The sequence below is a fragment of the Vigna radiata genome, chromosome 9 (genome assembly GCF_000741045.1).
Source record: "Vigna radiata var. radiata cultivar VC1973A chromosome 9, Vradiata_ver6, whole genome shotgun sequence".
NCBI classification, from domain to species: domain Eukaryota; kingdom Viridiplantae; phylum Streptophyta; class Magnoliopsida; order Fabales; family Fabaceae; genus Vigna; species Vigna radiata.
In genome coordinates this window covers 551110-568545 of record NC_028359.1, presented here as the reverse complement: position 1 = coordinate 568545, position 17436 = coordinate 551110, and the positions used below count along the sequence as shown (strand labels likewise).

The 17436-nt window shown below is 27.7% G+C and overlaps 3 protein-coding genes across 3 annotated transcripts; 2 read left to right on the top strand and 1 right to left on the bottom strand.

Moving 5' to 3' along the window:
- The first annotated feature begins 1103 nt into the window (after positions 1–1103).
- LOC106773873 (glucan endo-1,3-beta-glucosidase 14) lies at positions 1104–3151 on the top strand. Its single transcript, XM_014660636.2, has 3 exons — positions 1104–1448; positions 1788–2809; positions 2905–3151. Exons 1-3 carry the CDS (start codon positions 1385–1387, stop codon positions 2971–2973), a joined length of 1155 nt encoding a protein of 384 aa, XP_014516122.1. The 5' UTR covers positions 1104–1384; the 3' UTR covers positions 2974–3151.
- A 1404-nt stretch (positions 3152–4555) lies between these two features.
- Positions 4556–5242, top strand: LOC106773948 (umecyanin-like). The gene is made up of 2 exons (XM_014660714.2): positions 4556–4757; positions 4832–5242. The coding sequence occupies exons 1-2, from the start codon at positions 4625–4627 to the stop codon at positions 5188–5190; spliced, it is 492 nt and encodes a 163-aa protein (XP_014516200.1). The 5' UTR covers positions 4556–4624; the 3' UTR covers positions 5191–5242.
- A 1237-nt stretch (positions 5243–6479) lies between these two features.
- Positions 6480–7470, bottom strand: LOC106773837 (protein LURP-one-related 5). Its single transcript, XM_014660594.2, has 2 exons — positions 7235–7470; positions 6480–7093 (listed from the first exon to the last, which is right to left on the bottom strand). Exons 1-2 carry the CDS (start codon positions 7457–7459, stop codon positions 6659–6661), a joined length of 660 nt encoding a protein of 219 aa, XP_014516080.1. The 5' UTR covers positions 7460–7470; the 3' UTR covers positions 6480–6658.
- Between the last annotated feature and the right edge of the window lie 9966 nt (positions 7471–17436).

Here is a 17436-nt window from a genome sequence, read left to right as displayed (position 1 = left end):
AAAAGATAAAAGATATTTTTAGACAATATTTTTCTGATAACATTTGAATATCATATTCGTTTATGGTGATATCATTGTGTTATTTGGACCAATCATATAATAACACGTATGATGTTGAAATGTTATAAAAAAATGTTGTCAATATCATTACTTTAATTAAAATAGTCTCGTGCTTGGCGTGGGTAATCTGATAAACTTATGATAATAAAAGTAAGCGATTTCTACACACAATTGTTTGTCTTATTCATTCTGATATTTGACAGAAAAGAGCATTTTGTTTGATAATAATAGTTTTTTGCATTTTCCATGTTCAATTATTTTTTATATAAAATGGTGACGGATTGTAATAAATAATGTTTTAGGTCATTTTCGATACAATAGTTATTATTTAATATGTAAAATTTGAAATCTATGATGTGTATGTATTCTAGCGAAAGAAGGCTTTGATCACATAAAAATCTGAACTTTACGTTGGACCAGGATGATCTTGTACCAGATTCATGTCAGTGCGTCATCCACATCTGAATGTCCAAGGTTGTTGGAGGTTAGTTCCTTCACATAAAAGGATAAAAAAAAAGAAAATATTTCTTACACACGTTAATTCAGGAATATTTTAATCATTTAAAAAATTAACTTTTATATTTATGGCAAATAGTAAATACAAAATATGTGTAAAAATTTGTTGAATATCAAAATAATATTATAAAATAAATAATGATACTTTGATAATATTTTGTTTAATATCATCTAATTGTCATTTTGTAATTAGTTTAAAATTATTTTAATTATTTTACAATCAATAATAATAATCATAAATACCTATACTAATTTTAAAATTGAACATAGATAATATAAAAAAATGTTGACAAAGTTCTGGATAAAATTTTAGAGAAAGACTGGGTGAGATTAATTTAACTAATAAGTTTAATTTGTCAATGCAAAACTTGAATCAAAGAAATGACAGAGGAACGAAAGGTATTGATGATGATGATGAATTTACAGATCCTTCGTGTCTAGCTTGAAGCCTCTGCTAGCTACGCTGCAGACACATTCAGTTGATCAAAGTTACAAAAAGGTATACTTTAAGGAGAGTTAAAGGGTGGTGAAAGGAAGAATATGTTCTAAGTCTCTGTAAACATCCTTGTTTTATATTTCAGTCATCTTTTGTTTAAGGCTAAGAATCTTATTCAGATATTTTGGACATCATCTTTTGCCAAAAAGCTTCGAATCTTTAGTTTATGGCATTCCTGGAGGAAAAGTTTTGCATCACCGCCAGGTTTGCCTATCATTTCTTCACCAACGATGTTACGTTATTGAATTACATATTACAGGGAACTCACAACATTGCTCATTCATTCTTAATATCCTCACACTACGACGGACCATGTTCTCTTACTCAACTTCCTTCTTTCTTTGCCTTATCTTCTTCTCTGTAACACTTTCTCACGGTCTGTGTTTTTCTCTTTAAACTTTTCCTTTTTCTTCTCAAAACTGAATTTCCCACTTCATTGTCGAGTTTGCAACTACATTTTTATGAGAATTTAACGTCTTTGCATATCAGTAACTATCAGAAAAATACCACTTTTAGAGTAGTTACTTTAAAAGTTGGTAAATTTAACGTGCTTATGTACTGCATAGATTATTTCCTGTTTGATATCATGCAAAGATGTTTGTTTTTGGTTAGTAGAGAGACCCTTTGCTTGGTAATAATTAAAGCTCGTGTTATTGTTTTTCAGTGGCATGGATTTTAAATTTTAACCATGTTTTGATGTTCTTGTGTGGTGCAGTTTTGGGGGATAAAGTATTTACTGGAACGTATGGAGTGAACTATGGAAGGATTGCAGACAATCTACCTTCTCCTCAGAGTGTGGTTACTCTTCTGAAAGCTGCAAAGATTAGGAACATCAGAATATATGATGCTGATCATCAAGTTCTGAGTGCCTTCAAAGGGTCAGGGATTGGAATTATCATTGGGCTACCAAATGAGTTTCTGAGAGACATAAGTCAGGGAGAGGATCGTGCCATGAACTGGATCAAAGAAAATGTGCAGCCATTTCTTCCAGGAACCAGAATTCGTGGCATTGCAGTAGGGAATGAAATACTAGGAGGAGGAGACATGGAGCTGTGGGAAGTTTTGCTGCCAGCAGCTAAAAATGTTTACACTGCACTTGCTAGGCTCAATCTGCAACATCAAATTCAGGTGTCAAGTCCACATTCCGAGGCTGTCTTCGCAAACTCCTACCCTCCATCTGCATGCACTTTCAGGGACGATGTGCTTCCTTTCATGAAACCCCTTTTGCAATTCTTCTCACAAATCGGCACTCCTTTCTACATAAACGCATACCCCTTCTTGGCCTACAAGAATGACCCTCAACACATTGACATAAACTACGCTCTCTTTAAGAAAAATCCAGGAATTTACGATGCCAAGACTAAACTGCACTACGACAACATGTTCATGGCTCAAATCGATGCAGCTTACGCAGCCTTGGAGAAGGTTGGCTTCGACAAGATGGAAGTCATTGTTTCCGAGACCGGTTGGGCCTCTCGTGGTGATGACAATGAAGCTGGTGCAACAGTAAAAAATGCAAAGACTTACAACAAAAACTTGAAGAAGCTGCTGATGAAGAAAAAGGGCACCCCTTACAGGCCTAAGATGGTTGTGAGAGCTTATATTTTTGCTTTGTTTAACGAGAATTTGAAGCCTGGTCCAACATCTGAGAGAAACTTTGGATTGTTCAAACCAGATGGCAGCATTGCTTATGATATAGGTTTCACAGGACTCACTTCATCAGCAATTTCCTTCAAGGTATGCTTGCTCTTTCACTTTCTATTATTCATGAATTTCTACATATATAATCTGTAGAAAGTGATGCTGATGATGCAGAAATTATTCATTTGCAGGGTGTTGGATCTTTGTATGTAATGGTTTCTGCAAGCTGTGCGGCTTTTCTTCTTCTTGTAGCATTATAAGCAATCAGAAGATTGAATGTACAACTGAACTCAATGATTCTTTGGATGTAACAATTTTCAGAACTCACGAGCAATTCAAACTGTGGAAATTCTGAAGTATAGATATCTGATTAACCTTTTTTATAAATATTCATCTTTATTATATCAACTCACCAACCAAATATTAATTTTCTAAATAAATACATTATATTATTGTAATGACTAGTGTTAATCCTGTAGAACTACGTGTTGATGAAATTATAATCACTGAATTAATATACTGCATATAACTATAACTATTTTGCAGAATATACATTCAAAGTTATACCTTGACGAAATTCATTAAAAATGTATAATATTTACTGTCATAAAAAAAAATTAGAGTTAATTATAAAAAAGATAATCTTATTATTTTATTAATTATGTGAAAGGATACTTTCATTTTCAATTAAATGCAACAGAGAGAAAAAATGAGAACAAAAAATAAATGTTCGTGGTTGGTATGTGAAGACTTTGAACTATTTGCGTAACGAGGAAGCCCGAAAGAGTGCGGCTAACACCAACCCACAAGCTAAACATATAATTTTAATTTTTCATGATGTAATTTTTGAACCAAAAGAAAACCTTTTTATATATATAATTTGGTAGGGAAATAAAATAAAATAATTAAAAAAATTATAATCCAATTGAATAAAAGGCGTTTTATAAGTAGTTATTTCATTAAGTAACTTAACATCATTTGAAATACAATAATATTTAAAACTAAGGATTAGGTGTTAGATGTTATGAATTCTTCAAATTGTCCAAATTTCATTTAATTATGATGGAAACTTATTTCATTTATTTAGCTTTTCTGATTAAAATAAAAACATTATGGAGATAAATTTATTGTTTATTGGATTATATATTATTAAAAAAGTAGATATTAAACTTAATTCAAAATTAGATAATAAATAAATAATGTCTAACAAATAATAAATATTTCAATAATAATAATTTAATAGACTGGATGACACAGGAAAAATTGTTTAAACTTTATATTAAGAAATAAATTTTAAACTTAATTCAATCTTACAAAAATTTATTTGTAATATAAAATTTGAACCTTTAAATCGACTTTATATTTATATTATATATGAAATACATCCAGAAGAGTTAATGGTTATTTATATACGGTTAAAACTTGTATTAAGGGATCATATTGCTTATGCTTTATAAAAACATCGTTTTTTATCTTAATAAAATAGTTTACTTTTTCTAAAACATATCTAATTTGAACATATAAATCAACAATCAATCAAAATAGATTCCGTTCCGTTCTTGAAGAGGATTAGACGATCAAAACATAAAACAAACTAAAAAAAAAGGAGACATCAATCTAACCGAAACAATATCTAACAAAGTAACACTTTGAATCTCAACTTAGTTTTGTAAATTGAATTAGTCATTTTTGAAGTATAAAGAAACTAAAATACTTTTTCTTTGTATGGAGTCCATCAATGTCAACTTTACATTTTCCTCTCTGCAACTTTGGTTTCTCCCTCTATTTATAGCTTGGCTCTCCACTCAAAACACTTCAACCACAAACACAACCAACTTTGCACAAACAAAACATATTCTGCAAGAATTTTGAACACGAACAACATGGTTAGTTCGCTCGGTGACAGTTTTAATGTTTGTACAGTATTCAGAGGCACAAAGAGTGTTCAATGTTGGAGATGGCACGGGCTGGACAACCCCACAAGATTCCTCCACATACCAATCTTGGGTTTCTGACAACACTTTCGCAGTCGGAGATATTCTACGTAAGTCTTCCATTCATACCATGATTCATGCTTGAATTTCAAAACACCATCAATAATTTGTTTTTCTTTTTAAGACTTCGATTTTCAGACAGCACAACATAACGTCGTTGAAGTGCCGGAACAATCCTACACTTCCTGCACTTCGGCTAATCCTATACGTACATATACAACCGGTCCGGTCAACGTTACCCTTAACACAGCCGGTCAACATTACTACATCTGTAGCATCGGTCAACACTGTACACGTGGACAGAGGTTAGCCGTCAATGTCTCCGGCTCTGGTTTGCCACCTTCCGCCGCCGTTTCACCGGGTGCCAACACCACTCCACCACCACCACCTTCATCTCCGGCAGCCACTTTTTCCCCTGCTTCCGTTGCCTTCTTTCTCTTCTTATCCTCATTTATTGTAGTGCTTTTTGGACATCATGCTTGAAGTGTTCAATCTGATTTATGAGTGTGACCTACTAATAATTATCTGTTTCCTATGTTGTAGTTGTAGCATTCTTGCTTATAGTTTGATCAATAATATAAACTTTTATGGTTTCTAAATTTAGCTCAAAAATTAATGGTTGATGTAATTTGCATTTTCTACAAGCAAACTTTAGATAAATTATATGCTAAATTAGTCAAAAGTTTTATTTAATTTTGGTGGTTTACAAATGTTTGTCACAGCTTTTTGGGTCTATTTAATTAAGCCATTTAATTTTACTGAATGATTATTTTTCAGGTAGATATTATGAGAGCTGAATGATGTTCATATACTTTGCAAATTATAGTTATAAGTTATTTTTATAAATTATTGAAATAAATTAATATTGTTTGTTGATTAATTCTCTTCTACACGGTTTAGGAAGAAACTTTGTAACTACATTAAATGCGTTTGATTTTTGTAGATTAACGACATTAAATTTTAAAACTCTTCTTTTTTCGTTAGATAATAAGTCCTTTCATGACTTTATTTTAAAGTTATTTAAATAAAATTATAACAATTGATGTGACTGATTCTTAAATTTAAGAAACCAAAATTTATTTTAAATAAAAAAATGAATTAACTCGAGGAAATAAATTTACTGCGTGGTTGGGCAACAAGCCCACCATGACTTATTTTTTATTTTATGGCCCAACAAAAATTCTAGCTATGAACATTCTGTACTTATAAAAATTAAAACTAAATTTTCTATAGAGCTTGTAATACACAGAAAAATTATTTTGTTTCTTATTAATAAAGTCATATCTATATACTTTTATATTAATTATTATAAGGGAAGCAACATCAAATCTCAAATTAGTAAATTTAGTTAATTAAATTTTTATAGCTTTGAGTTTTTTATTTTTATTTTCTTTCGAGTTCGCATTTATCTCTTGTAATGATCAGTTTTTTGGCGGGCCATTAATATCTTTAATAATTATAACAATAATAATAATTTTTAATTATTTTATGTCTTTTTAAGGACAATGGTGTCATCAAATATAATAGGAGAGTTGTCATAATCATGATATTTATTTCACCTATACTTTTTACAAGAAACTATTCAATACATTTCCAATATATCAATATCAACTTCTGTTTCTTTTGATAATTTAAAACTATTAAATATTAATAAATAGACATTTTATTTTCTTCCAATAATCTAAACATTATTTTTATGTATTTTTTCTTAAAAATAAAATGAAACGGACATAGAGTTGTGTATACAGTTTTAAACACTCGCAATAACGTACATTTCTTAATTTTTAATTATTTTATTAAAGTGCTGATTGTGAGAAAATAACAAGGGAAATTAGGATCAGTTCATCCTTGTGTTCTTTGCATATAACAATGTACTACATTGCCAAGTAATTTCATCCACAACATTATCATTATTATTTAAAAATAAAATAAAATAAAACAGGCAATTTTCTCAAACTGGAAGAGGTGAAACTAGTCCCGGATCCTCTGCGGCAGGGCGCACCACAGGCTCTTCCATTCTATCGTCAAAGAAATTCTCACCGTTCATCTCATCAAGCACCAACACCAATCCCATGGCAAAGGCCGCATCAAAACCAGGCTTCACGCAAAGCCAAAAAACTTCCTTCCCCAGCATAACGCTAGTGGTGGGGTCCACCTTGCGACGAATCTCGGCCACCGTTTCCTTCCCCGCATTCAAAACCTTGCACCACCGCTGCCGGAAACACCCTTCGATAAGGTACTCAACACCAGGCCTATCGTACACCTCCACCGCCACGCTCGTCCGCGACCGTGCGATCATCGACGATCTCTTCACGCTGAAAACGGCTCTATCTCCCTCCCTTCTCTCCCCTCTGAACCCTTCCCACCGTTGATGAAGACTCGGTTTCTGCCGAATCAATTAGAAACGCTTCAGTTTTAAATAAAAGAACGGAAAACAGAGAAACACTGAATCAGTGATCTGAGAATTAGAGCATAAACATGCGATCGACCTGGTAGAAAGCAAAAAAAAAAAAGGTTGTAACTGTACCTTTCGACGCAGAGTAAGAAGAGAACGGCCATTGGGATCCATGAGAACAAGCTCGTCTTTGTCACGTGTAGTTGGACCATAGGAGTCGAAGCGGAAAACGAGTTGACCCTTGGAATCGTAGACTGCGAAGCCATCACCGTTGAAGAAGAGAGAGGTTTTAAGCACTGTGAGGTACCTCTCTTCATTGCTAACGTAGCCTTCTTGCACCACCAATTCCTCTCTCATTCTTTTCTCTCTTCAGAATTTCAGAATGTGCGACAATGGAGAATGGAGAAGAAGACCCTGTTCCTTTCACCTTTTCACTCTCATCTCTATATATATAGTCGGAAAGCAGAATTGAGTTGCAACGGAAAGGAAAGGTATCGATGAACCATACTCATGTTTTTGTTTTTTTCTTCTTTTCAGTATTTACCACTACTTCGTATTTTATGTGTGATCAACAATAATAATATTTAGGAGAAAATGATATTTTAACACCAATTTTTTATACCATTTTCACACTTGATTTTAAAATAAAAAAGTTGAGATAAAGATATATTTAGAAGAGAAAAATTAAAGTTTTTTTTTTAATTTGAATTCGTTCAACCACATTTTGACACATGTGCAATGTTAAAATGGTGTCAAAAAATTGATGTTAAAATATAATTTTCCATATTTACGTGATATCTAATGATATTTTGACAACTTTTTTTACAACTGGACACGTGTCATCACTTTATTGGTCTATTTGAATTTACGTTTAAAAAATATTTAAAACGGACCAATCACAAGCTGATATGTATGCATTGTCAAAAAGTTGTTAAAAGAAATTTTTCGATCTTTATTCTGTATGTTTTCTATTATCTCATCATAAACCTATGACTATGTCTATCTATAATTATATATAAAGAAATTAAAATAATTACTTATTATAAAAGAATTATTTTTATTAACTACATTTTAAATTTTAAATAATTATTCGTAATAAAAAATTATTTACGCAATATTATTTATAATACTTTTTATTCAATGATTAAAATTTATTTTACCTATAACTGTATATATAATTATATATCTACTTTTTCTTGTTTAAATTTTATCTTTTTTTTAGTGTCCTCTTTTATTTTTTTAATTTTATCCTCTCAATTCCTATTTCTTAAATTTAAATAATTATTTATAATAAAAATTAATTTTATTACTTTAGTAATTATTTTTTAAATTCTAATAATTATTCATTATTCAAAAAAATTATTTACTTTTTTATCACTTTATAACTATTTTTTCAAATTTAAGTAATTATCCATAATATTATTACACAATACTACTTATAATGTAACCATAATTTATTTTATTTATAAATAATTTTTCATTTTTCAATTTTTCTCTTTTAATTATTACTATGAAAATTTAAATGCTTAAAAAATTAATATTTATTTACCCTAGTATTACGTAATCATGATCTCAAAAACATTGATTAAGAGATAAATTACAAAATGCCATTTGAAAGTGAAGACGATTATTAATAATTTTAACCAATTGTAATTACTTGATATTTATTAAAGTAGTTATAATATCACTTTAAAAGTTACTACTTAAATAAAATATAAACACGTGTGCCATTTTCTTTTATGTAGTAAACAAAGAAAGCCAGAGTACTATCTTTATCATACTGATATTATATACGTCTATTATGCCCACGTGTACGTATATATATATATATATATATATATATATATATATATATATATATATATATATATATATATTTGTTTATTTATTTATATGCTTATGCTCCCATTCTTCTTGCTGGCATAAAGGTGTTATGATACTATCTATGTTGCTTTTGACCTGACGCCTTTAAAGAAAGCGTATTTTTTGAAAAAATATGTTGTCGGTGTAACCAAATTAATTGCATTTTAATTATAGATAATGATACTTTCACGATATTTTAATATTATTTATGTGTCATTTTATAATTGATCCATATTGGTGTATATGATTATTTTTATTAACTATAGAATAATTTTGAACCAATCATATAATGACACATAAATAATGTTAAAATGTTATCAAATTATTATTATTCTTAATTATAATCTCAAAAAAATGAAATAAAAGCAAGATTAGTTAAAATGTCCAAGTGATAGATGACAAACATAATAAATGGGACGTTAAGAAGTTACAGAAATTTGGACGTTAATATTAATAGTTCAATTTATTAGACAAAGAAATATGGTAACTTTTTTTATTACACAAACAATTCATGATGTTGGAACTTTGTAATTTTAGGATAAAATACCAAGATAGATGAAATTAAAAGTAATTAAAAGAAATTCTAGTGTCCAACTTTCTAAACAATTGTTGTTATTAATTGTATTTTAATTGCCTTAAAAAGTATGTTTTGATTTATGAAAAGAGTTTGGTTTACTTTGTTTTTTGTTTTATTATTATATGAGTATATATTGAGGAAAAAGTTTATTCAAATTCGTATTATAATACAATATTAAAATATCACAAATCAATTATATTTTCCAATGAGAAAAAAATAGTTAATGATTCAACAATCACTAAACATTATTGAGTGAAAGATCAGACATATTATATGCCTAGGTTTTGTAAGGCTACGATGGCCTTTTATTTATTTATTTATTTTTGTATGGAAAGCTTCAAAGAAATTCAACATCAACTTTACTAATTTTGAATCTTAGGTGTTTGATTAAATACAAATATTAATAATGTACACTTTAACGTTGGAAGTTCCACATCGATTAAAAATAAGACCAATTTATAATATATAAATGAGGTGCAGACCTCGTCTTACAAGTTGGTTTTGTGGAATTGAGTTAAACTTAAACTCACATTCTAAAATTTAATATGTCAGATCTAGTTATTGAAATATAAGTCGATGGAGTTCATTTATCTTATAAATAATGTAAAATGAACATTTGCATTATAGTTTTGGAATATTTTGCATTATTGGTCTTGGCATTAGGACTCTATTTGGCAACAATCATATTTTTTTTCTTAGTTGAGCTAGTTTTAATTAACAAAGCATCGTATGAAAAGAATTGATTATATTCATAGATTTCTATAGTGAAAAATATTCTCAAACATTTTTTAGAAATGCTATAAAATTTTAGTGAGGTGAAAAGGTGAGAATAAGTTTTGATCAATAATAATAAAAATACTGATAGATATTTATAGATAAAATTCATGATAAATAGTTTGTCTTTGTATATATTTATTATTTAGAATAACATATAATAAAAAATTTAATATTTTTTTAAAAACAGATTAGATGTGAATATCATATTACTTTTACTTCGTGGGTATCCATTAACACCAAAATTATGTACTTAGTCTTTTTAATGAAAAAGAAACTAATGCCTGTTTTTTTTTTCTCTTTTAACAAGTAGTGATAACATTTGTATATGTATATATATATAAAGTATATTTAGAGGAAAAATACCATTTGATTTGGAAAGGAGTTAGAAGAAGTTTTCAATTATCAAATATTTATTAGTCTTATCTAATATATGAATTGGGTGGCGTTTGAATTTAGATTTTTATCAATTTTAAGAAAAATCTAAAATAAAAAAGCTTTAAAGGAACTTGAGAAGCAGAATCACTATCTAGATGTTTATTTTGTCCTTGTTATGCTATTTTCGTTATGATCCATATTTAACTTAGACAAAAATATAAGAAGTGTATACGTTTACTCAATTGAGTTAGTCAATTTATTTTAGACATAAATAGATAATATCTTTTTGGTAAGTTTGATATACTTAAATTAATTTTCAAACTTCAACAAATCTGATGATGATCCACCTCAGTGATTCACTTGTCGGAACAACATCTACATGCATGCTGAAAATGAAAAAGACTTTATTTTATCATCTCATTAATAAATTTCCATTGGAGAAAACCTATTTTATGATGGGGAGAAAATAACACTAACCTAAAAATAAACCTCGATTATAATATTTAAAAAGATAATTATTAATTACGATAAAATAATATAAAAAATATTACAGGCTTAGTATAAAAGAAATTAATTTTGTTAATTATCACTATGTTAATTGTCACGTGTATTTAAAAAGTTAAAAACTTTATCAAGTTTAATTGTATATTAATGTTACTTTTTAATAGTATTATCAAAATAAATTATCTAATCCAATCTAATTTCATTCGATTTATTATCAGGTAATCATACAGTAAGTCAATCCAATTCAACCGAGTTAAAAAAATTTGAACTCGATCTAATTTACGATGATACAGATGAACAGTGTGGAAGTGAATATATAGTATAGTTTGCTTGGTAGGTCGGCAAGTTGGCAGCAGCACCACAGAAATTGGATCTATGAATTCGAGATTCTAAGCTAAGTTTGTAAAGAAAAGTATAATGCATAGGATGTAATGTAACACTATATGATTCCAATTTCCATAGTCAAAAAACACGCTCCACCGCCCTTCCTCACTCACCCACACAACTTATTTTCATTTTATTTTTCTCTACTATATTAGTATTGAGTTCATTTTATGATATACTATCTTTATAATATTCCTTTATGTTATGACGTTAACAAAATCATCACATATTATACTACTAGGAGTGATAAAAACAATTCATACTTGCAGATATACTAAATATTTATAATATTGACGATAAGACAATTCATATTTTATAAATTTTAATTATTTTGAATAAAATATTGTAATCATCAGAAAATGAAAAAAAAGAGATATATATATATATATATATATATATATATATATATATATATATATCAAATAATTGTATAAAAATTAAAAATATATTATATTTGTAAAAAAGAAAATTCTCAATTTACATTAATTGAAATTATTTTCAAATTATGATATTTTAGACCAAATTTAGTCCATGGTTAAAATGAGTTGACTATAATTTAGGTAAAATTAAGTTGTAATAAGACAAAATTCGGTCAAGTCAAGGTTCGAATTGGACTAGGTCTAGGTCAAGACAGTTTGATCCTGGTCATGTTTGTCCAATCAAGAGTAGGTCGAGTGGAGTCATCTTAAAATCAAAATCAATGTTTTGATGTTTGGTCTACCTAAACTTAGATTAGTCAAGTAAACTTCAAATATTTGAGTTGTACCAAGTTGACTTGGATCCAAATTGAATTGCATTTAGGATAAGTTGAGCCTAAATTAGATAGAAACAAATCGGATTGAGTTTAGTCAAATCAAATTGAGTTTTTGCTAGATTGAGACATCGAGCCATGATCACATCAAACTAGATATGGTCAATCCCTCATCAAGTATTGTCAAGTTTACCTAAATCCGCATTGAATAGAATCAATTTAAAATATAATATTAAAAAATGGAAAATTTCAAATTTGCACGTTTAAAATAAAACTTGAAATTATTTAATTTTAAACAATATATAAAATTTCAACTTCTTTACAATTTCTTTATCAATAATATTTTATTATAAAGTATTTCAAATTTCTTGAATAAATATAATTACCATCAAAATACCTACACATAAAGTTAAGAAAATCCAAACTCTTTTTTAAACTTTTTACATTTATTTCAACTCTACATTGTAATGACAGATGATGCTAATTAGTGAAACTATAAGAATATTTTCTTCATAACTATACATTTCTCCTTAAACTTCATGACCTTTTAACTATACATTTATAATGTAAAAATTATATATTATTTGTCACGTCTTTTCGTTTCATTTGCTTTAAAATGTTTCATTTTAGAAAATAAGAAATCGTAAATATTTTTATAATATTTTCATATATTAGTAATTTCATCTAAAACGGATTCACAGCTGTCCTTTTTTTCAATTCAGTTTCTTGTTTATATCACTTAACAAATGTTAATTTATGTATCATTACTATTATTATTATGATTTTAAATTTGATCCTATCTTATATTCAAATATGAATTCATAAAAGAGAATTTATTACATAAAATTAATAAAAGAAATATTACTAAAATTAAAATTTGAAGCCATTATGAAATGTGTGTACATCAATTTTTTTATAATGTTAAATTATATAAAACGAGAGTTTATATTAAAGTAAAAAGCAAAACTACAATGTATGTATCTATATATAATAGTTATAAAATATTTTAATTATTATTATCCATACAATAAAAATATTTTTAATCTGGATAATCCTTTTTCAATACGAGAAATTAAAAGAATTTGTTAACCAATATAAAGATACTAATGGTATATAAAGGATACAAAAATATGTACAATAAAAATCAATTACAAAATTTAGTTTCTATTTTTAATTTATTGGAAATTAATCTTGTTCTTGGTATTAATATGATCTATTATAGTGGTATATGGAAAATTAGTATATGAAAGTCACATTTCTATATTGTATCGAAAGGAGTTTCATTGAATTTCTTTATCATTAATAAAATGTATTAAACTATCATCAAAATCTACATCCTATTTGGTAATTGTTGCAATACAATTCCAAAATGATCAAGGTTCGAATCCTGGCATTGGGTTGTAGTATGATGATGATGAGGAATGAACATGTTGATGAAATTAATGAGGTATTATACAATACCTCTCTTTTACTTTGTATTTTACATATATAATATACATTTTTTTTTGGGTTTAGAGCATATATTTTACACTTTAAATATAGATATCATAAAACATTTATAGCAAATGTTGTAAATTAACCATATTTGAATATTTATATAAATATTTGAATTAACTAATTACAAAATATTCAAAAAATATTTGGTAACATCAAACCATGATTATATCTAATTAAGTTGAATCAATCTAGTTTTAATTTAAATTAAGTATATTTATGTCTTAATTAAGTGGAATCAATTCAAAATATAAATTAAAAAAAATAAAGAATTTCAAATTCTTACATTTAAATTAAACTTAAATTATTTAATTTTAAATAATATATAAAATTTCAATTTCTTTTAAATTTCTTTATACAAATAACCTATTTTATTATAAAGTATTTCAATTCTTCAATAAATATAATTACCATCATAAAATAAAATATCTAGACATAAAGTTAACAGATGATGCCAATTAAGACAGTTTCTTCACAACTATACATTTCTCCTTAAACTTTATTACCTTTTTAGCTATACATTTATAATGTCAATTTTATATATTATTTTTCTATAAAAATAAAATATATTATGTCACCCCTACTATCCACGATTTAAAGGTGTACGTATTTGTACATGACTTTTCGTTCCATATAATATAAATGGAATTTCAATTTGTTTTAAAATGTTTGTCATTTTAGAAGATAAGAAATCGTAAATATTTTTATAATATTTTCATATATTTGTAATTTCATCTAAAACAGATTTATCGTTGTTGTTTTTTTTAAATCATTATTTATTAAAAATTAGATTACGGTATTTTAACAATTTTAATAAAAATAATTAATAAATTTATTTTTAAAAAATATTTAAAATGATAAGTTATGTTGTCAAAAATATTATAAAAGAAATTATTAAAAAAACATTTTCTAAAAATTAAGACCATGTAAAAGGAATGTTTCCACTCCCAGCTAATAAGTCCATGTAAATATATTCATGGATTTATCTTTTCACTTGCAAGATGGTAATACAATTTTATGTGACAAATTATTTTATTTTAACCCATCATGTGATTATTTAGTCTTTTTATATTACTTACCAAATGCTAATTTATGTATCATTATTATATAATATATATATATATATATATATATATATATATATATATATATATTAAATTTGATCCTATCTTATATTCAAATATCAATTCATAAAAGAGAAATTATTACATAAAATTAATTAAAAAGTACTACTAAAATTTAAATTGAAACTTTAAACCGTGTGTACATAAGTTTTTTTTATAATATTAAATTATATAAAAGGAGAGTTTATATTAAAATAAAAAGTAAAATTACAATATATGTATCTGTATATAATAGTTATAAAATATTTTAATTTTTATTAACCAGACAAGAAAAATATTTTTAATCTGGATGATCCTTTTTCAATATGAAAAATTAAAAGAATTGGTTAACCAATATAAAGATACTAATGGTATATAAAAGAGTAAAAAGTATTTACAATAAAAATCAGTTACAAAATTTAATTTCTATTTTTAATTTACTAGAAATTAATCTTGTTCTTGGTATTAATATAATCTATTATAGTGGTATATGGAAAATTAATATATAAAAGTCACTTTTCTACATCACAGTAAGCTTCAATAGATGTTTATATCTAACAAAATGCATAGCTTTGACACCAAACCCTACATCCTGTTTGGTAATTGTTAATAATCAATTCCAAACTGACCAAGGTTCAATTCCTGGCATTGGGTGGTAGGGTGGTGGTATAAGGAAAATGATATTTAACACCAACACCTTTCTCATACCATAAATGAGGTATTATACAATACCTCTTTTTTTTTTATATTTTTATATATTTTACACATATTATATTATTTTTATAATGGTGTATATTGATGACCGATGATATTTTCGTAAAAAAATTGGTTATATAGACGTCAGTTAGGATATCCCTGACGTCTAATTATTTTTTTCTCCATTTAGACGTGCGGTAATGCTACCCCGACATTTATATTTGATTATAGATATCGGTCCCCACTACATCCAACGTCTATATATATCACAAATATTATTTTTTAAATCAAATGGACGCCATATTAATGAGGTGCCCGACATATATTCCATTATAGACGTCGGTCTCCTGGGCAATTGACGTCTCATTTCTTGTTAAATCAGTGATTGTGAACTTGTAGTTTCGCGAACTTCATCGTCTTCCTTCGTCTTTTCTCTTTGCTTCATTGCATTTTCAAGTGCATTTGATCTCTTTTTGAACAGTTTAAATTTACTTCTAATCCGATTAAAGTAATTTTTGACGTATTATGTTTCATTTGAACCGATTAAAATTAGTTTTCGTTGTGTTTTAGTGTAGTTTTTCTAGTGTCTTTGGGTAGCATAGTGCACTTTCTCCCTTTGCTAGTTTCCTTGTAAGAAAAACTTGTGTTTTTTGGATCTCTTGTGGCATTTCAACCTAAAGCCGAACTTGGGTCCTTGCCTATTTCCATTTCCACTGCCAAAGAAAAAGAATACGGTGACACCCACCGTATTCTTTTTCATTGGCGGTGGGAATGGAACTAGGCAACGACCAAAGTTCGTCTTTGGATTGAAATACCATAAGAGATACAAAAGACGCAATTTTTTCTTACGAAGAAACTAACAAAGGAAGGAGGTGTTGCTATGCTACCGAAAGACAAGAGCAGAACTTCACTAAAACACAACAAACACTTCGTATACGTCGGTTAATGTCATGTTCGATGTTTACAGTACCCTTAGACGTCGGTTAGTGTCACGTCTGACGTCTTTATAGTTCCCTTAGACGTCGAGTAGTGCCATGTATGACGTTTATAACAACCCTTAGATGTCGGTTCATGCCATGTTCGACGTCTTTATAGACGTCGGTCATGTCAGTGAACCGACGTCTATAGCTATGTCGGACCTGTAGAATCCGACATCCCATTAGCGTCACTCTTAAATATGCAGGTTCAGGATGTGACGTTAAAAGGCAAAAGTAACATACGTCTAAAGCTCTTTCTGCACTAGTGTGATACAAAAACTCAATAATCGAGGATTAAGGGTACAATGACACATTTTTACATGAAAAATGTATCTTTAACAACTTTTTTTGACAACTGCTTATGTGATATTTTGTGATTGATCCGTTTCAAATATACGAACCAATAAAATAGTAATACGTAATCTGTTGTCAAAAAGTTGTTAAAATATCATAATGCTTTTTACATTTGTTTGATACATAAGATAAGAGTAAAATATCGTAAAAGTGTAAAATTTTATATTTTTTTTAAGAAAAAAGAAGTAAGAAGTAAGAGAATAAAATAAAATGTAAAAAAATTATGTATGTGAAATTATCATTTTTCTAATTGGTTGTCTTGAAGTAATAGTTACAATGTATCTGGCTCAACTACAACAACTGTGACATTAACTCCAACCCCATTTTCAAAGATTGAGACTTTCTTGAAATATGTATGACCAGATGATCAGATCAGATCAGATCAGATCACTATAACGTATGATCAGATCACTATAATGTAGCCATCTGCATATCCAACTTTCTGAAGTGCAAAAGACAAACTAGTACCTTTCCTTGGA